At 38.0% G+C, this 24,426-nt stretch overlaps 1 protein-coding gene across 2 annotated transcripts in view; it reads right to left on the bottom strand.

The window, feature by feature from the left end:
- MYOM1 (myomesin 1) overlaps positions 1-24,426 on the bottom strand; it is a 109,276-nt gene that overhangs the window by 65,398 nt on the left and 19,452 nt on the right. For both annotated transcript variants that reach the window (XM_036418951.2, XM_036418952.2), the window contains exons 4-12: positions 22,964-23,195; positions 22,223-22,380; positions 14,402-14,494; positions 12,611-12,699; positions 12,439-12,501; positions 11,198-11,362; positions 9,199-9,360; positions 4,346-4,487; positions 1,495-1,694 (exon numbers count right to left, since the gene is read on the bottom strand). In XM_036418951.2, the coding sequence (XP_036274844.1) occupies positions 1,495-1,694; positions 4,346-4,487; positions 9,199-9,360; positions 11,198-11,362; positions 12,439-12,501; positions 12,611-12,699; positions 14,402-14,494; positions 22,223-22,380; positions 22,964-23,195 (1,304 nt within the window). The remainder of the gene's footprint in view (positions 1-1,494; positions 1,695-4,345; positions 4,488-9,198; positions 9,361-11,197; positions 11,363-12,438; positions 12,502-12,610; positions 12,700-14,401; positions 14,495-22,222; positions 22,381-22,963; positions 23,196-24,426) is intronic.

Below are 24,426 nucleotides of genomic sequence, written 5' to 3'. Positions count from 1 at the left end.
ACTTTTCCAGAACAATTGCTAGCCCAGTAGCTATTTATCTGTCATAACAAAGATGAAAGAGGAGAGGGGCGCTGATGCTGCAGTAAGGCTCAACAAAAGCAATTTCTTGCCGTTGCATTAAAAAACTGTTGTCTACAAAGGAAACCAGCTTAGATCCTGAGCGGGGAAATGGATGAGATGAGGAGTATAAAGTTAAAAAGGAAATTCATGTCTGTGATCCCATAGACACCAGAAAGAGAAAATGATTCAACTCCTGCTTTAATCAAAGGACTTTTGGCCAGATTTTGTGCAAAAACAGAAAGGTAATAAACAGTATAACTTATTTTCAGCTCAAAGAAATCCTATTTTTTATTTGAATTTATATAAAAAAAAGAGTAAATGAATGTATGAGATGGAATTAGGAAAGAGAGATGGAAGCTGGGTGTTAGGTGAAAAGTGATCAGAAAGCTATCAAGTAGTGTAATTTAAAAAAGTAGCATTATTTTACTTAGATTTTTATGATTCCACTACATGTACTTAAGGTAAAAAAATAATAATAATAATAACACTGCAGCCCTAGTCAGTTTGGCTCAGTGAATACAGCATCGGCCTGGACTGAAGGGTCCCAGGTTCGATTACCAGTCAAGGGCACTAACCTTGGTTGCAGGTTCCCAGGTCCTGACGGGTGCATGCAGGAGGCAACCAATTGATGTGTCTCTCTCACATCGATGTTTCTCTCCGTCCCTCCCTCTCCCTTTCACTCTCTCTAAAATCAATGGGAAAATATCCTTGGGTGAGGATTTACAACAACAACAAAACTGAAAATAAATCACAAACCAGAAGTCCTCATCTAAGGTGAGTTTGCTCCCCAGAGACATTTGGTAATGTCCAGAGATAATTCTGTCACAAGTGACAGAGCGGGTAGGGGAGCGCTATTGGCCTGTAGTAAGTAGAGGCCAGGATGCTGCTAACATCCTATAATATACAGTGTAGAACCCCATAACACAGAATTATCTGGCCTAAAATATCAACAGGACCAAGGTTGAGAAATCTGGTATAGAGGGAAATGTTAATTTACAACAATTCTTTTAATGCCAGTTTATAGTTCCTTTTATTGAGGGTGCCATACGGGTTCCCATGAAACAAAGGCAGAACATAATTCATGTACCGTAGTTTCAACATCGATACTTAAAGGCTCACTGTATGGACAGATTATTTTTGATTGTCTATAAGGAAATTCAAGTATAGATTAGATATAATGTTGTTTTTTCCTTTAATATAAAGAAACTCACTGTACTGAGATATTAATAGTGAATAGATGAGTCAAAAAACAAATACTTTTTTGTTCTCATGCTCCTCAGTCCCCCTTCCCACCTTAAGGATTTTCTGATCATTAAAGGATTTCTTATTCTCTGTTCCCTCTAGTGGAAGGGGGAGGAATAACTTTGCAATGAGATCTGTAGTTCTATTTTTAAAAAAGATTCAGAAAGATTCTAGAAAATGAAAAATGCTTACTTCTAAGTCTTGCTTTCTCAGCTGGATCCAGAGCAGCTGCAGGCTCAGAAACACGAGATGGTAGACCTATTCCAGTTTTATTCACAGCCCGAACTCGGAATATATAAGAACGACCTTCTAACAATCCAGTGACTGGGAAACGAGCAAACTTCACAGGTGTGTCATTGCATTGAGACCAGCTATCTGTGCCCACCTCACATCTAAAAAAAAGAGAGCCAGCAATAAGAATATTAAGAGAAGTATGGCTAAGTTCATAGTTCCAATGCTGCAAAACTACCCAGTTGCTTCAGATTTTTCTACAAAATATCCAGCTCATGTGCAGTTCAATAATTATTTAATTTCAGGTATGTATCATACTCAACTCCACTCAACGGTAACGTATCTTCTCTAACAAGTAAAAGAAGCTCAGCTCCTTCTTGACACATACATGTCCTTTGACCTCACTAAAAATATGCAGCTAAGAGCCTTGTGTGTTAAGTAGAGGAGCTATGGTCAGGGGTGGGGGGAGAAGCAGGCTGAGATGTACAATCTCTACACTGAGAAAACTAAGGGGCAGGATCGCTCAAACTTCCGCCTGGCTGATGTCTTCAGTTCCACCATTAGCGACTTCGTTAAGCATTTTTGTTTAAATTATGAAACCATTGCTGAGAAAGTTAGCACCTTAAAATAAACTTTCTGTACTGTAGTTTGGAGAGAGCTCACATGATGGTCACTGGCTGCTGTGCAGGTGGGAGGGCGAGGAGGGAACTGTAATCGTTTCTTAGCAGATGAGATTGATGAGATGCAGTGAAATTCCCAGGCCTGGATTTAAACACTTGAAACCTCAGATTTTAACTGGGTGCTTTTTCAGCAGTTGATGCTTGGGGATAGAGTGACCACACCTCAGGAGACAAAGATGTTGAGTTCTATCATGGTATAGCCTGATCCACAGGGCTTTAGAGGCTCAACATGTGATTGAAGTGTATAGCATTGAAGTAACTCATCTTTTTTTATGAGTAGAGTACTGGACTTTCTGTCTATATCACTTCCCCAACACAGCTCTATGTCCAACATGTATAATTCCCAAGTGATTCTCATGGGGGCCGGGCGGTTCCAATAACAGTGTAAAGGTGGTTGTAGTGGGGGAGGGGGTTGTCTTTATTTCCTTACCATCACCCTTCCTCTTTGAGATAAATATTTTCTTCAACTTTATGTAAAGTGTTAGCAAATATAGCTTCACTCCTTGCCTTACATCCACTTTCCCCTAAATCTTCCTTTGTAGAAATTATGGAGCTGTTATAAATGAATGGGTGAGGCTAGGATAATTCTCTAACTGCCCCTGTCTCCCACCCTCTCTCTGTAGATTCTGTCGTGGTTACCCAGTGATCCTACAGCATGCTTCCTAACCCTCCTGTGGGCAGGTCAAAGGCAGAGAGCCACTGCTCCGAGCTGTCTACCGCATGATGGGGCAGAAAAAACACACATAGTAGGGCTGCTCTCTGAGTTCTAGTTCTGCTAGAATTACCCTATGCGACTGTTTCCTCATTAGCATGTGGCCTTGGGTCAGCTACTCATTTCCTAATTGTAATAACAGTACCTACCTTTCAAAGGATAATTATGGGTTAGCGGTCAATATATGAGAAGGGCTTAGAACAGTGTCATTTACATGACAAATGATGAATAAATACTACTCATAATACTGCTATTTTTTTAAAATTTTTTTTTTACTAAGGCAAGAGAAAAACAGGATGTATTTATTGTCTCTGGTTTTTCAATGATCAAAGTTTGAAAATCCCTTAGAAATTTGCCAAAGATAATAAGGCAGAAATTGTAAGGATGCAAAAAGAATCTATCTTAAACTTCACAGTTCTTTGTTACTAAAAAATAAAATAACGTAGAAGTATTTAGTATACAGTTAAATGGTATGTAATTTATTATAAAGTTTTCTCTGTATGGTATTGAGCCCAATAGATATATATTTACTTACTGCTATAAATATCAGGCTTAATATACCTTGGTACAACTTCATTGTATCATAGTAGCCAAATTATCTGTTCCTTGTGGTTTTTACAACCAAATTTTATGGCTCAAAAAATGTAAAGAGAATTAGAGCAACTATTTAAATAAAAATTAAATCAGATAGTTTATTTAGGTTGATAATATGAAATTTTTATCTATGTTGTCTAAAGTTAGTGTATAATTAATACGTAAAACCCAATTACCATAAATCAAAGTCTCTAAGATTTAGAGAATGTAAACAGTAAGAACTTGTAATAGAATATAATTTAATACTATTGATATTTGTGATTTCTTTTTCTAATTTGAAATCACTTCCTGAGATTTAAATAAAATTTTGTTAGTATTTATAAAGTATTATTCTTCATGTAATATTCCTAAATTGTTGACATACTAGAAATATGGGCATTAAATATATTGAATACCACTATTTCACTTCTAAAGTGGCCTCTATTAAGTCTATGGATTTATAGTTTTCTTGCCAAATTAGTGACATGTGTTGGTCATCAAATTCAGAGATTATCTTTAGAATTTAGGTATATACCTATTTATAGCTATATCTGTATCTGTCTACATCTTCTATACATACACACACATATGAATATACACATTTATGTGAGAGAGAGAGAAAGAGAGAGAGGGGAGAGAGAGGAGAGAGAGAGAGAGAGAGAGAGAGAGAGAGAGAGAGAGAGAGAGAGAAGAAGAAGAAAGAGGGAAAGAGAGAGAGATAGAGGGAGAGAGAGAAGGAGTGAGAGGAGACCAGAAAAGAAAATATTTCACCTAGAAACAGTGGGAGAAATCAAGCATGCATCTCTATGGCCAAATCACTCTAACTAAAGTTAGACTAAGTACTAACTTATCAATAAAATATCCCAGAATAGGACTCCCTCCATCCACAGCTGGCTGTTTCCAGGAGACAATGATATAATCTTTGTTGGCATCCACGCACACCACATCCAAGGGAGAGGCCGGGGCTCCTTCAATCTCTGCATCACCATCTGTGGAGATACAGGAGGATCCCATTAGCCCTCTCAGATGCACTCTGCAGCCCTCGGACTGGGTTCTGAGTGCACACATTTCAACGGCTACATCTTTGACCCCAGTAGAGCAAGCTTCAGACTTGTAATATGCTTACCAACATAACAATGTGTGCTTTTCACCATCAGCACCAAGAACATTATGTTAGAAAGGGCTCTAAAAAGGACTCATGACCTTTGCCTCAAGGCCCTTGACTTCCCAAATGCTCTAAAAGAAAATAATTATGTAGATATCAAGGATTGCTATCAGAAAAGTCAAATGTAAGTTGTGCCAGAAAGTCTGTTCTTAAGATATTTATTGTGTCATATTACTCAGAAACTATGAATATCTCCAAAGGGGAACAAATAGCCCCCTCTGTTACCTTCTGGATGCATCCACAAGAGAATAAGAACCATGAAGCTTTGCCTATTCCTACGCTGGGCACTACTGTTTTGGAAAAGAAAGGAAAACATTTATTTCAATCAAATGTTTGTTCCTTGGTGAAAGGAACTCTGATGTAATACCCACATCTGAGTTTGGCTTATCTGAGTTTAATAAAAGTCCAGGATTATACAAGAAACAGAGGACAGTGACCATTTATGAAATGGGGTCCTCTGACAGTGGGGTCCTCTCAGCAGTGTCTTCAGTCACAGCTAAATTGGTGAATCAGGGATGTTTTTTAGGAGGAGAGGAAGAAGAATAAAAATAATCAGTCGCCTTTTAAATGAGAACAATTAAGACAGGAGGCAGAGTCCCTGAGGGAAGGAATCCATCCACATTTGACAATTTCTTCTGACATCTGGTCAGCCTTTTCAGAATTGGAGTTAGTCTGAGAGGAGGCTGAGATAGGCAGAGCCACTTACCCAAGGGAAAATGCTCTTGTTGACTGAATAAACACTTTCTTTTTCTATCTGCTACACTTGCATAGCTCTTCTGAGTTACTAAAACATTTGATAACAGGGCAGAAATATTTGTCTACTTCTGAATTTAATAAGTGCACATTGTGAATAGTTCAAGTCACTTTGATTTGGAACATTATGTTTCTTGCCCCATATCTGCAGTCTGTCTCTGGGGAAATGTCTCCTGCTAGAGGAAAACTAATTGGTGCCTGAAACAAATGCAGAATGCCTACATGCCACACAACAGAGTGTGATTTTGTCTCTGAAATCAATACAAATATGTATTTTTTAAAATTAAGCTCTAGAAGGTTTGGCTCAATGGATAGAGCATCAGCCTGAGAACTGAAAGTCCCAGATTCAGTTCCAGTCAAGGGTACATGCCCAGGTTGTGGGCCCACCCCGAGTTGGGGGCATGCAGGAGGCAGCAGATCAAGGATCCTCTCTTATCATTGATGCTTCTATTTCTCTTTCCTTTTCCCTTCCTCTCTGAAATCAAACTATACTAATAAAAGGGTAACATGCAAATTGGTCAGGATGCCCTCACAGTAACGACTGAAGAGCTGGCCTAAGAGGAACCCCCTTCTCCCGCTTGTGCACGAATTTCATGCACCAGGCCTCTAGTAAAAATATATTTTAAAAAATACATTAAAAGAAATTTAGTTCACTGAACATCCATTGTACTTAATAGTTGGCATTTAGGGAGTCATTTTTCAGCACTTTTATAAAATTGCTTATAAGATATGGGCTTGACAGTCTTTCAAAAACAGCTTCTCTTTAGCAGCTGCTGGAAGCCAAATTCAAATACTGTGTTATGTTACTTCACACTTGTGCTCTTGGCTCCTAGCAGCTGCTATGGACTCTCTGGCTCACAGCCCCCAGTCAGTCAATGTTAACCTTTCCTTAGCCTCTGCCCTGCCTTCTCCAAACACTCCAAATAGCCAAACATTTTGTAGGTTTGATTAATTAGGTCAAAGATTATCCTGCTTCTCTTTATATTTTAACATCTGACACAAGTTATTAATAATTTTATCCAAAATGGAAATAATTCTAATGTTAATCTATACTAATAAAAGGGTAAAATGCTAATTACACTGGGAGACCTTCCAGACATCCTTCCAGACAAAGCCATGGTGGCAGGACTGAGGCAGAGGCGGTTAGAGGCAAACAGGCTGGCAGGAGGTGGAAGTTGGGGGCAAGCAGGCTGGCAGGCAGAGTGGTTAGGGGCAATCAAGCAGGCAGGCAGGTGAGAGGTTAGGAGGCAGCAGTCCCAGATTGCAAGAGGGATATTTGACTGCCAGTTTAGACCCGATCCCTATAGGGCCTGAGGGACACCCCACCCCCGTGCACAAATTTTGTGCAATGGGCCACTAGTTTATATATAAAAGTACTGCATGCTTGTTAAATATATGATAATCAAAAAAATAGATGAAAATATCTTTTAAATGCCATAACTCAGAGAATACTACTACTAACATATTGGCCTAAATTTTTCTAGATTTTTTTTCTCTATATTTATAACTCAGAAGTGGTTGTTTTTAAAATAAAATGGAATGGTACTATATAATTTCATGTAAACGGATTTTTCTTGATATATTATCGCACATATAAGCATACATCATTAGTTTTCATATAAGCATACAATTTGTTCTTTCAATTTTGTCCACTCAAGTTCCTAGAATTATTGAAAATATGCCTACAATACCTAGTGGCAAACACACTGAGAAAAGTCAAGCAGATTTACACTCACTACAATAGGGATTGGTCCCTCCATTCCTTTATCCCAGTGGATTTAAAAAATCTTTTCATTCTTTTCAATCTGATAGATTAACACATTTTATCATTTTAATTATTTTGATTACTAGTGATAACTTTTTTTTTTTTACATATTTTCCATTTGTAATTCATTCTTCATGACATTTCTATCCCATCCTTTATCATATTATCAACTCTTCCCTCCACCCTCTCTCTATAGGGATGTAGAGGAAAGAATACAGGCAAAAGTAGGTTTATAGTTGTTAATATGGAAAATAATACAATAATTAAAAAATAATAATATAAGAATAAACTGTTTTGTGTATTCACAACTATTAACCTGTATTTGCCCACCCCATTTACAAAGGTCTAGAAAGTTATGTAACAAAATTATAACACTGGATATCTCTGAATGGTAAACTAATGAAAGGCTTTTCTTTTTTTCTTTTCTTTTTTTATTTTTTTTTTATTTTATCTTTTTTCTTCCCCACGAAGAGCACATATTATCTACTTTCTGTACATATGATATGTTGACATCTTATATACCTTTCTGGCTGGAGCTAGCCAATTCTTGGAGATAGCAGAGGCCTCAGCCTGGTGCATGTATTTGATATGCAAATTAATTCATCCAGAGCCAGGCCTCCTTGTCTGGCCCATGCGTCCTAGGGGGAAATATTCCTCTGCCTTAATCATCCCAGGGCCAGGTACTGCATAACTAGGTACCATCCTTAAATTATTCACAGGAGTCAATCCTAAACTTCTTTGCTCTGTCTTGCCTTTCCCACAGAAACTTCATTAAAGGCCACGATCTAGGCTCTCCCCTAACTCCTGCCCCTGCTGCCTCCTGACCAACCAATGGAAGTTCTTTCCCATGTGCTCTACATGGTATGCTCTGCCTCCTGTCTCTGGATTTGTAAGTATAAAATACTCTGTTTTGCCTGGCCAGTGTTGTTCCGTGGTCGAGCATTGAACTGTGAATCAGGAGGTCACAGTTCAATTCCTGGTCAGGGTATATGCCTGGGTTTCTGGCTAAAATGCCAGAAGGGGGCTTGGAGGAGGCACCTGATCAATGATTCTCTCTCATCACTGAAGTTTCTCTCTCTCTCACTCTCCCTTCCTCTCTGTTTCCCTGAGCCTCTCCTCTTACTCCTGTTGTAGCAACACCTGGCTGACCATCACATAAAAGAACACTGAAAACAGGCCTAGATGTATTAGTGGCCCTCCCAATGTGCTAGGGCCTCATGTAGAAATAACATTTTCACTTGTACATATATGATCCATTCAAGACACTGCTGAAGGAAAAGAAAGAATCCTAAAATTGATTATTATAGTTTGTTTTAAGAATTAAGTTATAGCTCTGGCTGGTGTGGCTCAGTTGGTTGGGCATCACCCTATAAACAGAAAGATTATCAGTTCAGTTCCCAGCCAGAGCACATGCCTGGCTTGTAGGCTCGATCCCAGGTAGGTGGCCATCAATGTCTTGCTCTCACATGGATGTTTCTCTCTCTCTCCCCCTCTCCCCCACTTCCTTTCTCTTTCTCTAAAAAATGATTTTTTTAAATGTTAAAAAATAAAAAAGAATTAAGTTGTAGCACTTTACTTACTAGTCCATTAAAGCCAAAACTATTTTAAAAACTAAGAAATGAAATAATAAACTTGCTCCCCTAATAGATATTAAAGAGTAAGTTCCCAAATAACACATCATCCTTTTGTTGCAGTTTCTATAAATTAAGATGGCTTTTCATAAAGGATTTAACATCTCCACTTGAACACCTACAGAAAATTGCATGGTTGGCTCATTGAAGATGAGGAAAGTACTGACATTAGTGATAGTAACACAATTTTGAAAGTAGTTTCTTTTGGGATAGTGCCTTCAGGGTTAACTTCTTTGCATCAGGTCTGGAAGTTGATATACCTATGCCATGTAATCTGGAAGAATTTTCAAACAGCTCTTTTATCATTACATAAAACATGTTTGCATAGATTGATTTGGTCTCGGTGTTTTAAAGATTCTTTAAAGATGCTTTCTGCTAGGTCTTACCTCGAACAAAGACGTAAGCGCTATATTGTTCATAATATTCTCCCATTTGTACACGGATTGTGTAGAGGCCTTCATCTTCTTTATTGAGATGAGAAAATGTCAGTGATGCCCGCTCTCCACTCCAATGGGTTTGCACCCATTTTGATGAAGAAACAGGTATTCCTGGGGATAGAAGTCAGCAAATTAACTGATTTTTTTCTCTATTTCTCCCTTCTTCCTCTCTCCCCTCCAATCCTCTCTCTTCCCTCTCCCTCTACCCTTCTCTATTTCTCTCTTTCTATATTGAAGGCTATTTGACTATAAGAGGATTTCTCTAGGGCTTTGAGTCATTCTGCCATATTTATATTGGTAAAAATACTAGACCAAAAGCGAGGGACCAGTGCCAGATGCATAACCTCCAATGCAAATAAAATGGAAAGGTCTCTGTTCAAAGAGCAGAGAAAAAAAGTACATTAAAAAGTATAAGGCTTTTTCTTCTAAAGATAGTTTATCAATTATAAAATGTAATAGGAATAATACAAACTACAAAAACTAATATTTTTGTGCCATTATTTTACAAAAAATAATACTTTATTACTGTGATATCTTAATGATAATATTTCTGGCTTGATTTTCTTCAAATTCAGTTATTAGGCCATCAAATTCATACCTTTAACAATTTCATTTTAAGTGGATGTAATTGAAAGCAACATCACTCATGCTTTACAAATACAAGATCACAAAGGAAATTTGAAAACTTTTCATTTTGAGAAGAATTCTTCTGCTAATGCCACTATTATTACAGCTGTTAAGAATGTTAGTTATGGTGTTACATAAATTTATATTAAATAGTCTCATATAGTTAGGATGTCAAAAAGTTAACTTGCTGATAAACTATTTCAAAATATAAATTTTACTACTCTAGAGCTGATTATTCTTGAAGAACAATTTTTCTAAAAAGATTTAACTCCCATACAAATGAGTTTCATGTAAGTCTAAATTTAATTTTAAATGTAATTTACATAATTGCATCTTAATGTTTTCTTTAACATGTCCCATAATTTGTGGTGGTCATACAAGAAACTGAAAATGACTTCATGGTTTGTATATAATTCAAACACATGTTTATGCATTCTGTCATTATCTCTTCAATTAAGAGGAAAAATTAACTTCAAAATTAGCTTCCTTGTTAATAATTGCTTCACCCAAAGTTTCATACAAAAATAGTGTTCTTTTACATTGAATGGGACAATCTTTAAACTTATCTAAGTCTGTAGATGGTTGCTTTGCAATGTTGTGGTAATTTTCATAACCAGAGATTCTAAAGTCTTTGAAGAATTTTAACAACTACCTTACGTCCTTTATTGCAATGTCTATGTACACACATCTATTTTGTAGTATTTTACTGACAAAGTTTACTGTCTGATTGCTGACAGTTCTTGACAGTCTTCAGGCCAGGGAGTTAATATCTATGCAGATTCCTCAAAGGTAAATCCTGGGGATGGACAGGCAAGATGGCCTCCATGGATGGCTCCCATGCTGTCCCTCTCCTCCTCTAGGGATATGTCCACACCAGTGCTGCTGCTGCACCATGCTGGTTTCAGTCTAAGCCCAGGTCCAGGTCCCAGACATTGCCCTGGGGCCCAAGGCTGCCCCAGACTTCCCAGGGACCCCATACACAACTGGCATGCTTCCTAATCCCACTGGTTTATAAACTTCCATTTATTTTACTAAATAAAAGTAACTTATAAGATGAATGTATAGCCAACTTACAATAATAGCAAAACAACATTTTTTGGTAATCCTTTTCATGTTACTTAGCAGTAAGTTATAATTTTCACAAATATTATAGAAGTTCTGCTAGTTTAATATATGTGTAAAAATCTTTTAAAACATCCTCTAATATTCAAATTCTGCCAACCCTGAAAAAGTCTAATGGACATTCATGCTCCAGTGCCAAGCCCAGTCTGTGACCTTCTGTGAATAAGAACCTAATTGAGAATTCATTATCAAGGCTCACCATTTCTGTACCACTGGATCTCTGGCTGGAAATGCTTTATTTCAGGGGTGATGACTACACGGCAGCCTAGACTCAACGTCTCGCCCTCTCTCCCAAAAGACACATCAAACTTGTCATCAAAGTGGATATCAAACTTGGACGCATAGCCATAAGGGGTCACGGCAACTGGGTACAACAAAAACAAATGTCAGCAATTTATTTCTTTTCATCAAAGAGACACAAGCATTTTAATAACCACAGGCAGAGAGCAGTCACAACAAATACTGATCAAATAATTTATCTAAGCAAAAAGGAAGTCTTGTAAAAGAAGTACATAGCACATTGTGAGAAATGGGAATTCTATACATGAAAATTCTTGCTTCATTGGTCAGAAAAACTTATTTATAATTAATATAACTTAAAGGTCATTTTATATAAAACATAAATTAATACCACATTTAGCTTAGACTTAGTTTCAATATACATATGCACTTTTAATTTTAGATTCTGAGTTCATTTAAACTTTGTTGCTTGTAATCTGGGAACAAATAGCTATATCCATTCATCATAAAAGTTTAGTTTTTCAGAAGTTGCTTTAGTTTCTTTAATAATCTGAGTAAAAGATGTATTACAAGAAATGTCAATGGAGAAAATGAAACCTTTAAAATATTGTAACTTTAAAAATACTTTTCTTAGAAATGTCTTATTTATAGCTTGTGTAAATGCATGCATCAAAAAATCTCCCAGGTTTTATTTTCTATTTTCTCAAAGGAAAGGACTTGAGAAAATAACAACTATTTATTTGTGGGTTATTATATGCCAGGCAAGCTACCATTGGCATGCCATTTAATCCTTACAAAAACCCCATGGCATAGATATTAGTTTTTCCTTTCTTCCAGATGGGATGTAGAAGTTCACAAATACAGAGCTAATGACAAGGTTTCAAAGGTATCACATGGGAAATTAAAACTCAAACCTATAACTGCTCAATTCCAAACACTTGGGCCCTTTCTTTCATGCTTCATCTCTGTTCCTAAGATCTCTTAGTATTAATTTGAAAAGGCAAGCTAACATTTACTGAGTTCAGTTTGTTCCAAATGTTTAATATCTATTAACTCAAGCTTCATGATAACCCTATTAGGTAAGTACTATTATTATCTCTATTTTAATAATACTCAATATTATATTAGTTTCAGGTGTGCAGCCTTTTATGCTGAATTTTAAATGGAGATGGCACTTAGCAAATCTATTTTTAAACTTACAGCTGAGGGGCAGGGTGGAAGCCCCAGCACGGAAGCGAGTCTCATCAAACTCTCCCTTATATCCTAGAAGAGAAAGCAGAAATGCATGTGAGGTTCCTCTAGTTAGCTTTTTAGCAATCAGAATAAATTATTAAAAAGTGCATTTTGAATAAAACAAGTCCAGCAAACCTACTCTTTACCACAACCGAGGCATATGTTGAAAGCTCTCCTTTAGCATTCATCGCCGAGGCCCGGTACTGAGCGGTGTCTTCAAAATCACACCTGAAAGAACGTAGAGAAACGCGTGGCCACCACAGTGGCACACCCTGTAATTACTAGCTGCTCCTGCAAGGGTCTCTTTGCTACCACGGCACACTGTAAACCAGTGGCTAGCCTGGTTCTAAGGAACTCTTGAAGAAGCTGCTCTCTGATCTGGCTCCCTGTGGGATTTTATGTAGTTCATGAAATTTACAGCAGATTCAAGCCAGCAGCACAGAAAGGGAGAAGACCTGGAGTCCATTGTGACCCTTGCTCTGGTTCATTTTTAATGTCAAAAAACGTTAATAAAACGCTAAGCACATACATTGCAGCATGAAGAGCATTATGATAAACTGAGGGCACAGCTTCCCTCAGGGTGAGTTTCAGTCTAGGGGCGACAGGGAAAGAAACAATCCCTCCTTTTAGATTTCTGTGGCCTCCCTGGGCCCCAGACCAGATCCAGTGGGCCTAATGTGTGATTCTTGCCTCAAAATACAAGTTACTCATCCCTTAATTCTACTAAGGTTTAGGCCACACTTAGAGTTTTGGCCCTCAGCATGACACAAGAACTGCCATTTGGAAGGTCCTCTGAGTTATAATACGGAAATTGGGATGTCTTAATAATGGATTTAGGGAGACAATGATCACACAGAAAGATGAACAGGCTAAGATTACCAAGCAGGTTATTTTGTGTCTTATCACTAACAGTGTCTGTGTTGTTCATTGTCCCTGAATGTTTAGTTCCAGTCATAAAAACTTAATTCTTGCTGAAATTTCACAGACATGAACAGAACCCCAGGAGGGTCAATGCAATTGTATTTCTCATAACATTTAATTATCAAGCAACCACGTTACTCACTGTTGGAACAACTGACCGGCAGAATTGACATGACTTGAGGTCAGGGTCAGAGGCTGGTGATGTCACATGGTGCCAGGCATCTCTTTGAAACCCAGCATCACAGGTCAATTGCTCTGCTCTAAAGAGAAGGCTCTAACTCTCTTGAGATCAGAATGCTGTAGGATTTACTTTGACATCTCAGCATGTCATGGTTTTATGTGAACTGAAGATGGTGGAAGTTTGTTTAATTTTTTTGGATTGCAAAGCCATCTGAGGGGACACAATAAACTTTTGAGGACTTAGAAATTTTAATATGGGTTTTGCTTTTGAATTTTGCTTTAAAAACATCCCAATGTCCACCCTGCCTCCATCTACAGGTTGATAGTGCAGGTGGATAATTTTCCATAGTTCCTGGTGAGCTTACAGAAAGAGCAATTTCTCCTAGTCCAGCTTACTTCCTTTCTTTGCCATCCACCCCAACCTTCATGGCCTTTACTAATTAAAGGCAAAAGAAAATAATGATGATGATGATGATGATTTGGAACGCTAAAAAATAATTAAATATTAATGTCTATTTATGTAACTTATTTTCTTACTGATGTCTAAGAAAAACTCTCCAGCATATAAAAGATAAAAAGTTGTGAATTTTTTCTCATCTTTGACTAAATTCAAATTTAAGATCACTTTAATAGGTAAAGTGGGCTTGGTAAGAATGAATCATGCATATCATTCTTAGCTAGGCACCTAGAGAAGCAATGCATGTGCTTGCTCCCCCATTGTGATCGTGCTGCATTGGGAACAAGGAGGGGGAATAGCTGTTATTGGAGAGGTGAAATGCCTCCATGAGAGACTGTAAGGCAACACACACAGACTCTGATGTCTTCTTACTTGATAATTTCCAGCGTGTGCATTCCATATCGACTTTCAATAATATACTTTCCAGGGTTTGCATGGACATTTATTGGCACCTGGTTTTTATACCTACGAGACAATGGGAACAAGAGAAAGTAAGTTGAAGTGTATGCAAATAGCTTCATGATTAAAAGCACACACAATTCTTGAAGGAACACCTGTAAACATGGCACTGAAGTCAGCAGCAACATCTGTTCAATAAAGGCAAGTCTACAGTAGATTAAATAAAAATGTACAGTTAATGCAATAAAACTCCTCAATGCACTTACTTTCCTGTTCTTCATCATGAAAAGTACATTTAAGAAGCTGACCATTCATAACAATGTGGTTGATTCTTGCATATATAATGTTGAGTGGAAGAGCCTGACACAAGAAAGTACACAGTACAATGATAGCTTTTATATCAAGTGCAAAACCAAAAAAGACCCATTCATGCTGCTAGAAGTCAGCAGTGATTTCCCCCTGGGGTCAGGGAGGGCAGTGGAGCGGAGGGGTGGGTGGAGGAAATACCAAGGAGGCAAGTTGGGTGCTTGGTTACAGGGTATGTGTAGTCTACAGAAATTCATCAAAGTTCTACATTCATATATAATATGCACTTTTTGTATGCATATTATCCTTCAGTAAAAGATCTAAAGAAAAACTTGACCATTGTTGACACAACAGAGGGGAAATTTATGTGTTAGGGATTTTATTGTTGGCTGTCTGTGTAGGATTAAAGTAAAACATTCTTCCTACTTATTTGTGGGTTATTATATGCCATTTATTTGTGAGTTATTATAAAACATTCTTGTTGGGAAAACATTTATAAAATATTATAAAAACATTTCATGCTGTGAAAAAACAGTGTCAGTTATATTAAAAGCTCATTATATGTAAGAGTTTTATTCACTCATAAGCAAGCATGGCTCTTGGCTTGGAAGAACTTAAAATATTAATCATGAAAAAAAAATCTGACAAATATAAGCTGCAGGCTTCCCCTTTTCTGACTGTCCCACCTCTAGGTAAGCCTCTCAGACCTCAGAGAGAGAAGTTACATGGAAGAGTCCTTCCTGAGACACTGTCTCCCAATCAGTGCCACCTTGATTCTTTACTATGTCCTCAAGGTCTCAATAGCCAGCGGCTATGGTGCCAGTCTCTCCTGCTTAAGCCATTTCCTCCCAAAAGAGGAGCTGGATTTCACTTGTTTTCCTTTCAGACATGCCACTTTATGTGCACAGATAACATAAATAACATGAATAACCACAACTGACACAGAACATTTACTAGAGCCAGGTGAGGTTCACAGCACTTTATGAATAGATTGTAAATGCAGCCCTCACAACAACCATATGAGGCAGAACGGTTTCTAACATTATTTTCCAGATGAAGAAGCCCCGGCACGAAGAGGCTAAGTAACTTGTCCCCGTTCACACAGCTAGGAATAGCAGAGCTGGGATTTGAACCCAGACAGTCTGGCTCCTGATAACATGTGATGCTTCCATTTTCTCTAGCAGCATTTTATTTCTTCAGACTTCTGGAAATGGTTATATAGAGGTTTGGGATCAGGGAAAGTGGTGAAAAGGGAGAGAAAGAAAGAAAATAATCTTTAATCAGTTCCTTCCCCTTGCCAACTTGCACACTCACACATACGTGTGTGCACACAGCCTCTATGCCCCTAAAACACAAATCCATTTTCTATACTTTGTATTTGTTTTATTTTATTTTTAATCCTCAGCCAAGGATATGTTTTTATTGAATTTAGAGAGAGAGGAAGTGGGGAGGAGACAGAGAGAGAGAAACATAGATGTGGGTGAGAAACATCTACTGGTTGCTTCCCTACATGCCTCAACTGGGGATCTAACCCACAATCTAGGTGTGTGCTCTGACCGAGAATCGAACCACAACCCTTTGGTGCATGGGATGATCAAATGAGCCACCCCACGAGGGCCATTTTCTGCACTTTTTAAAATGTATCATTCTCCTTCTCCATTTATCAAAATCCCAATTCATCCTTCAATATTCATATCCAACTCCACTTCAATAAACTCCTCCCTAAGATCCCACACAATATTAATTTTTCCTGCCTCTCTGCATCAGTGTTACCTGTATCAAATTGCAAGGTCTAATATATTAAGTTATTGCTAAATCTGTGTCACTTCTACTAAGCTCCCAGTACCTTGATAATGGAGACTGTGTTTCATCCATATTTATTTCTATTCCCATTCTCAAGGAAATATGAGTCCTGGGCACATCTTTGGCACCCTGTGTATGTGAAATTGAATGGAATTATTGTGTAATGCAATTGATTAATTATAGCTCCATAATTTTGGGCCAAAGAAACAGAGTTCTGGTATGGGTAATTTAAAATAAGTGCACATGAAAACAGTAAGTTGAGGCTCTTTGTGTCTCAGTTTTCTCATATCTAAAACGAGAGGGCTCGACTGGCTTAAGAATTGAAGTTGAATGCATGATGTCAAGTGGGTACTAGATTTACCAGGGTGATCACTTCGTAAACTATGTAAATGTCTAATTACTGGGATGTACACCTGAAACTAATTTCATATTATACATTAATTGTAATTGGAAAAAAAAATTTTAAGTGGAAAAAAAAATTGCAGTTATGTGGCAGTCGTAGTGGCATAACCTACCTAGTCCATAGAACACATTGCCAGCTGCTTCCTGCCAGCCCAGAAGCAGCTTCAGACAGCTGCCTCCCCACAGGGCCCCAGGCAGACAGGACTATCTGATCAGATGGCTGTAACAAGAAATCTGCTGGCCGCTTCTAATTTCAAACATTCCTCATTTTGACAAATGACAGGGTAGAATCTGTTAATTGACATGTTCTTTTGATTGAATTAGGTTAGGTAATTTCACACTTGATTCCAAGCTCCCTCTTGCTCAGTTTTCATGTGTTGGGTGTTTTCAGTCGTTCCTTTTTGCATAAGAGGAGAAATATGACACCAAAGGCTGTGGTATTTGCTACTTGACCCAACAACTGGGTGACAGTCCATTTGGCTTCTGACAAAAAATGTTGTTCATATCTCCATAAAGTTTGAGTTAAAACGGGATTTTGCAGCTCCCAGGGTTGTTCCCCTTCCTTGCTCTCCAGTACTAACCAACTTAACACTTGAACGACTTTTCTAAGGTGACCACCTGGCACATTAAATCAGTTTCACACACACACACACACACACACACACACACCCCACTTTGAGGTTCTTCCTAGTCCTCTAGTATACCAGCTGTCACGGTAAGAAAAGCCCGTTTTAAAGCGTCAGGCAAGGAGTAAAAAGCAATTCAATTCTGTTTTCCAAGGAAGTCACCAAGGCATTCAGATTCGGGGTCACTTGACACTGGCTATCTTCAGTATTAAGTCAGAAAAGAAAGGAAGGATGTTTGGCCTGCTCTGTATTAGTATATGCCTCACAGCTTGTTAATTCTGGAAAGTGAAATTCCAAAGTGGCCAGTCATCAGCTAATTCTGGAGAGCAATCTACAACCTGGATATTTTGTCAAGAGGTTTCTGAAATTCTCGTGAATATTCAGATGTATACTATTTCACTTATCATTTTAATGGAGCCTCTATGAACAATTAATGAGCTTGTATTTTACTATAACTATTTCTAGAATAAACTCTTAGTTTATGTGTGTAAAACACACACTAAATTCCCCTAAACAAATGTCTGTTTGGATACAAGGGTAACAATGAAAGGTCTTTGGTGGTATAAAGCATCGTCAAGTAAAAAGGCTTCAGTCTAATTTTTTTCTATCAGCAAATAATGCATGCAAGATGGTATTTATCATATTGAATCCCTCCACAAAGGTGACTATTTTAGAATTCAACCTTATGTTTTGAGTAAATAGTTATTACCCAATTTAAAAACCAATGAGCTGAGAGAGATTTATCCCATTTGAATAGATTTTGAAATTATATAAATAGAAAAAAATCTAAAATAAAACCCCAAACCCTTAAGTTGGGAGGTAATTAAAAATTACAAATAATTTTAACTTTTCTAAATGTACGTTGTTTTCCTAAGTTAATATGGCAGCAAATACTAGATTTAAATACTTTGTGAATAACTCTATTCTTATAAACAAATTCAATACAAATCTATAATAGAATTTATAAATTCTCATTATATTCAAAAATAGAATAAGACCTTTCCAAATCTACATTATTTCTAAAATATATTTCTATTATTTCATTCCTAGGTTTTAAATGATTATCATGCCTAATGACAATTTCTTTAAGTGTCCTTATTTGCCGATAACCTTAGGGGCAATGTGAAGAATTCTAAACATGTATTTTACGTGTCTCACTTAAGGATCTAGCCCAGTATCCACATATAGATTCAAAAAGGTGTTGAATGACTGAAAGAATGAATGAATGCTGCTCACCAATACCAACACATGCTCCAGTGAGTTTGTGTGAATCTCCTTGCAGATTACAATCCATATTCTCATTGATAAAATTGATCTAGACTTTGGGTTGGAAACCCAATGAAATCTGGCTCTTTTTAATTCTCTCCTTTTTATTCTCTTTCACTGTAATTCATATATATATTTTTTAAATGACTAGGCAATACATTTGTATGGTCCAAGAACCAGAAAGTATAAGGGTGCACAGGGAGCAGTCTCCTTCCTCACACTTGTCTGTCTTCTACCCAGCTCCTTCCCCATAGCTTGTTGCTCTCCTTAGATTCATTTCGTGTGTTTGTTTGTTTGTTTGTTTGTTTTTAATTGAATTCAGAGAGAAATGAGAGAAAGGTAGAAACATTAATGATGAAAGAGAATCATTGATTGGTTGCCTCCTGCACATCCCCCATCGGAGATTAAGCCTTCAACCTGGTAATGTGCCCTGACTGGGAACCGAATCATGACCTCCTGATTCATAGGTTGACTCTCAACCATTCTTACCTCTTCTTCCAGAGTTCCTTTATACAAATAAAACAAATACAACTTGGAATCACAGGAGGTTGGTTCCAGGACCCCTGAAGATACCAAAATCCACAGATGCTCAAGTCCCTTATATAAAATGGTGTAATGTTTGCACGTAATCTATATTTGCAAATAGGCCACAATAAAGCGTGCCTACACATAATTTCATTTGCATTGATTCAGCACAGTGCTCAGCATGTTTCAAATTCAAGTTTTACTTTTTAGAACTTTCTGGGATTTTTTTCCCTCCAGAATATTTTCATTCTCCAGTTGGTTGAATCCGTGGATGTGAAACTGTGGATATGGAATTTCCTGACTCTACAGATATAAATGTTCCCCTACCTTTTAAACCAATATATAGCCTGTCGTACAAGCTATTATATAAATACTGCATATTAATAAAAACAATGTGGGACTGACAAAGGAGCAGCTGCTGCATGTGCGTATCATTTGCTAGACCTCAGGGATTTCCATGACCCGAGGGTGCCTAGTGGAAACTTGGAATCAAGTTTGGAAAGGGCTTTTAGGGAGCCAGGCACAGGCACACATGCCTTTGAAATACATGGCTCAGGACCTAACTGTTGCAAACAGAGGCAGCATGACTACATGAAGCATTATCACACAATTATTCCTATTATTAACCAATAAAATATATATATGTTTGAAAATGCGGTTGAAGTACAAAATTTTCAAAGTATGTATACATTTATAATTATTCAAAGTGTGTATACATTTTTGGGGGTCACAAAGTGTCCCCCCCATAAATGCTTTAACAGTTGATAACTCAATTTTCACTCCTTTTCGGGTTTAATTGATTTGAAATAGTGGGTGAAGCCAGACTAAGCTTTAAACAAAGAAAATGTATCCACTAGGCTTTTTATGGGGCTACAAAAGGATAGTGTTTACAATACATAACAGCAACAGTTGATAAACTGAGGGCATAGAAGTACCAAACAAAATGATTCTTGATATTTGCAATTCCCATTGCTTCACTTTATCAGCAATTCCTAGACCAAAATGGTCATTAGTTTAAAAACAGGCATTGACAAAAAAAGTTTCTCATTTCTGTAGATACTTTTAAAATTTGAAAATGAACTGTATGTCAATAAATATTGACTTTGTAATCATTCAAAGTGTGTATACATTTTTTTTGTTACCATATATAATGGAAAGAAAAAGGGAGCATTTATTCTTTATAAAAAGAAGCTTCCTTCAGGACCCATATTTAGTAACTAGAGGCCCAGTGCACAAAATTCATGCATGGGAAAGGGGGGGAAGTCCCCTCAGACCAGTCATTACCCTCTCCAATTCGGGACCCCTTGGGGGATATCCCAAGGATCCGGCTTAAATCGGCAGTCAGACATCCTTCTCACAATCCTGGATCACTGGCTCTTAATTGCTCGCCTGCCTGCCTGGTCACCCCTAACTGCCCCCCCCTCCTCTGCTGCTAGACTGATTGCCCCTTACTGCCTCTGTGTGCTAGCCTGATCACCCCTAACTGCCCACCCTTGCATGCCTGGTCACCCCTAACTGCCCCCCCTCCTCTGTTGCTAGACTGATTGCCCCTTACTGCCTCTGCATGCTAGCCTGATCACCCCTAACTGCCCACCCCTGCATGCCTGGATGCCCCTAACTACCCTCCCCTGCATGCCTGGTGGCCCCTAACTGCTCCCTGCTGCCAGTCAGGTTGCCCCCAATTGCCCCCTCCTTGCTGGCCTGGTTTCTCCTAACTGCCCCTCATCAGCCTGGTCACCCCTTACTGCCTACCCTTGCCAGCCTGGTGGCCCCCAACTGCCCCCCTCTGCTGGCCTGGTTGCACCCAACTCCCAACTTCCCCCTTTCCAGCCTAGTCACCCCTCACTGCCCCCCTGCCAGCCTAATTGCCCCTAATTGCCCCTCCTGCCAGCCTGGTCACCCTCAACTGTCCCCTCCTGCCAGCCTAGTTACCTCTTACTGCCCCCCCTGCCAGCATGGTTGCCCCAACTGCCCCCCCTTGCTGGTCTGGTCACCCCAACTACCCCCCTCACCACCAGCCTGGTCACCCCACACAGTCAGCTATTCAGTCATTTGGTCATCCCTCACTAAGCCCTTGCTGGCCTGGTGACTCCACATGGTCTGCTTATTCAGTTATTGGTTCATCCCTTACTAACCCCCCTGCCAGCCTGGTAGGCAGCCATCTTGTGAGGGCATGAGGGTTAATTTGCATATTACATCTTTATTATATAGGATATTTACCATCAAACCACCTCTTTTTCTTAGCTTTAGAAAAAACACATTGAGACCTCAAATCAGATGATTAGTAGAGTTGGATCCCTTTGGGTTTTAATTATTTTTTAAAAGGCAATATTGCTTCTCATCACAAAATGATATCTATATTTTATGAGAAAAAATTTTTATGATCCATAGCAATTATAGATATACATTGTCTTTGTATGTAAATATGTTGATAAAATTTTAACACTTTTATAAGATAAAGACCCATCTGTATAATCCTATATAATAAAAGGCCAGGGACCATAAACATAATGACCGGAACAACTGCTTGACCAGTTGCCATGACATGCATTGACCATCTCTTGGTCCTGCCCTCTGGCTCACTGTGGTGGGTGAGTGAGGTGGTTTATGGCTTGGGGCATGAACAATTTCATGCGCTGGACCTCCAGTATAATTATAATGTATGTATCATAATGTATACAAGACTGTTTTTCCCATACATAAAATATTAATCCCAGTATACTTTCTTCACTATTTTAAAAATCTATACAAATTTGTAAATGCTTTCAATGACTCCTGCATATTTATAATGCTGAATATTTTCACTAGAGGTAATGATAATTTTGTATAGTTGATTTTAGGAGTAGTTTTAAAAAAGATAACATACCATGTGACACGAGGTGCTGGCCAACCGGATACAGAACAGTGTAATTTTACATTTTCCTTCTCCCAAACAGTGTGGGAACGAGGTTTGATGACAAACTCAGGAGCATGGAGAAGATGATCTTCATTCATCTTTCTATGAAATGCCTCAGTTTCTTCTAACTGGAAAAAAATCAAAATATTATAAAATCAGAGTTATTTATTCTATTAAAATAAGCAAAAACCAAAATTATAATTCTTCCATTTGGAACCTGACTTTTATATTTAAGTCAAATGCATATTCCTTGCTCCTTTTTAAAATAAATCCACCATTTATTCTGATCAAGATGGTAGTACTAAGTAGGTAAATGTGGTACTCAATTTCTCAACAGAAACTTTGCAAGCCAGAAGGGACTGGCACGAAATATTCAAAATGATGAAAAGCAAGGACCTACAAACCAGATTATTCTACCCAGCAAAGCTATAATTTAGAATCAAAGGACAAAGAGCTTCCCAGATAAGAAAAAGCTAGAGTTTATCACCACCAAACCAGTATTAAATGAAATATTAAAGAGTGTTCTTTAAAAAGAAGAAAATATATTTTGATGTTTTCTTCATAGTTTCTTTAGTTTTGTTTCTCCACAAGATCACATATCTCTTCTTTTGAAACAAGTCAATTTCTATCTACACACACACACACACACACACACACACACACTACATGCATTTCTACTTTTGTAAGTTATATTAGCTTGTCTTTTCTTACTGTTTTTCTTAGTGACAGGTGTTCTGCCTTTTCTCGAAGTGCAACTTTTCTTGACTTCTTCTCAAAAACTTCCTCCTGGTGGAGAGTGGACAAAGACTGTTTCGATACTGAGGACTGCTTGGATGTTGTGATTCCTTCTTCACTAGCAAGAAGATTCCTCTGGGCTATATAAGCAGCAGCTTCTTTAATTCTTTCTTCTTCTGTGTCTGTAATTCCACCGACATGCACTTGGCTAGAATATAACAATGGCAAAATATAGATATTGTGGATGGCAGTGATAACATTGCCTAATTTTACTAACTTCCAACTACCAGACCTCAGACATTGTGCACCATGCCCAAAGAAAACTTGATAGAAAAACCTGTTAATTAGGAACTAACTCTTTACATATGAAGTGATTGTCACCTTAACAAAAAGTGGTAACAATGATAATAATATCAACTGGTCGACCAATTGCTATGATGTGCACTGACCACCAGGGAGCAGAAGTTCAACGTAGGAGCTGCCCCCTGGTGGTCAGTGCACTCCCACAGCGGGAGCACCTCTCTGCTGACCCGGGTGAGCGGTGCTCCCACAGCAGGCCGATCCCCGCAGGCCACTCCTCCCACAAGTGCACGAATCCCGTGCACCAGGCCTCTTAGTGATACTATAAAATCAAATGCAGTTTGTGTGCTGTGATTCCGATACATGACTAACGTGCTTAATCTGGATTCTATAACTCAGATCCATAACAGTGATGTAATGCACTGGCCAGAGCTATTGCATGTATAAATAAGTTCTAAATTTACATGAGATCCTTATGCTTACTGAGTTTCTTTTCTAAATAATAAAGGTTTCATGTGCATATATGTGTGTGTGTGTGTGTGTGTATATATTTGTATATATTTAATATGATGGTGTTTATTTGTACTTGCACATACCGTATTTTCTGGCGTATAAGATGACTTTTGAAACGAAAAAAAGTCAACCGAAAATCAGGGGCAAAAGACCAAAATTGCACAAAAGTTACCTGCAGATCTTGACGGCAAAGTAAGTCTTTTCTTTGAAGTGGGGGGTAGTCTTATACAGCGAATATAGGCCTAAACCTATGTTTTAACTGTAAAATTAGGGGGTCATCTTATACGCCGGAAAATACAGCATATTAGTAGTTCTGATGAGATGCTAAAACTTGCATTTGAAGTGACATTTATAAAAGTTACTTGTTTTTATTTATAATTGATGACAATGGCAAGTGAGTAGTAATATCCAAAAGTGCTCTGCAGTAGTTTATGATATCAATAGAATTTGTGCTATGGTTTATTAATGTTGTAAAAAATACTTGGATTATTTTTATCTCCTTCAATACCTTTGTTATGAACCCATTAGATGTTTCAGTGAGGAAGTATATTGATTAGATTGAAGATACTTTTGAAATTGAGTCTCCCTAGACCTCTCAAGGCAGAATTGTATATTTGCTTTTCTTA

Source organism: Pipistrellus kuhlii, unplaced genomic scaffold (genome assembly GCF_014108245.1).
Source record: "Pipistrellus kuhlii isolate mPipKuh1 unplaced genomic scaffold, mPipKuh1.p scaffold_m20_p_6, whole genome shotgun sequence".
Classification (NCBI taxonomy): domain Eukaryota; kingdom Metazoa; phylum Chordata; class Mammalia; order Chiroptera; family Vespertilionidae; genus Pipistrellus; species Pipistrellus kuhlii.
The sequence above is the reverse complement of the archived record's forward strand: the minus strand, read 5'-3'. Positions and strand labels throughout refer to the sequence as shown.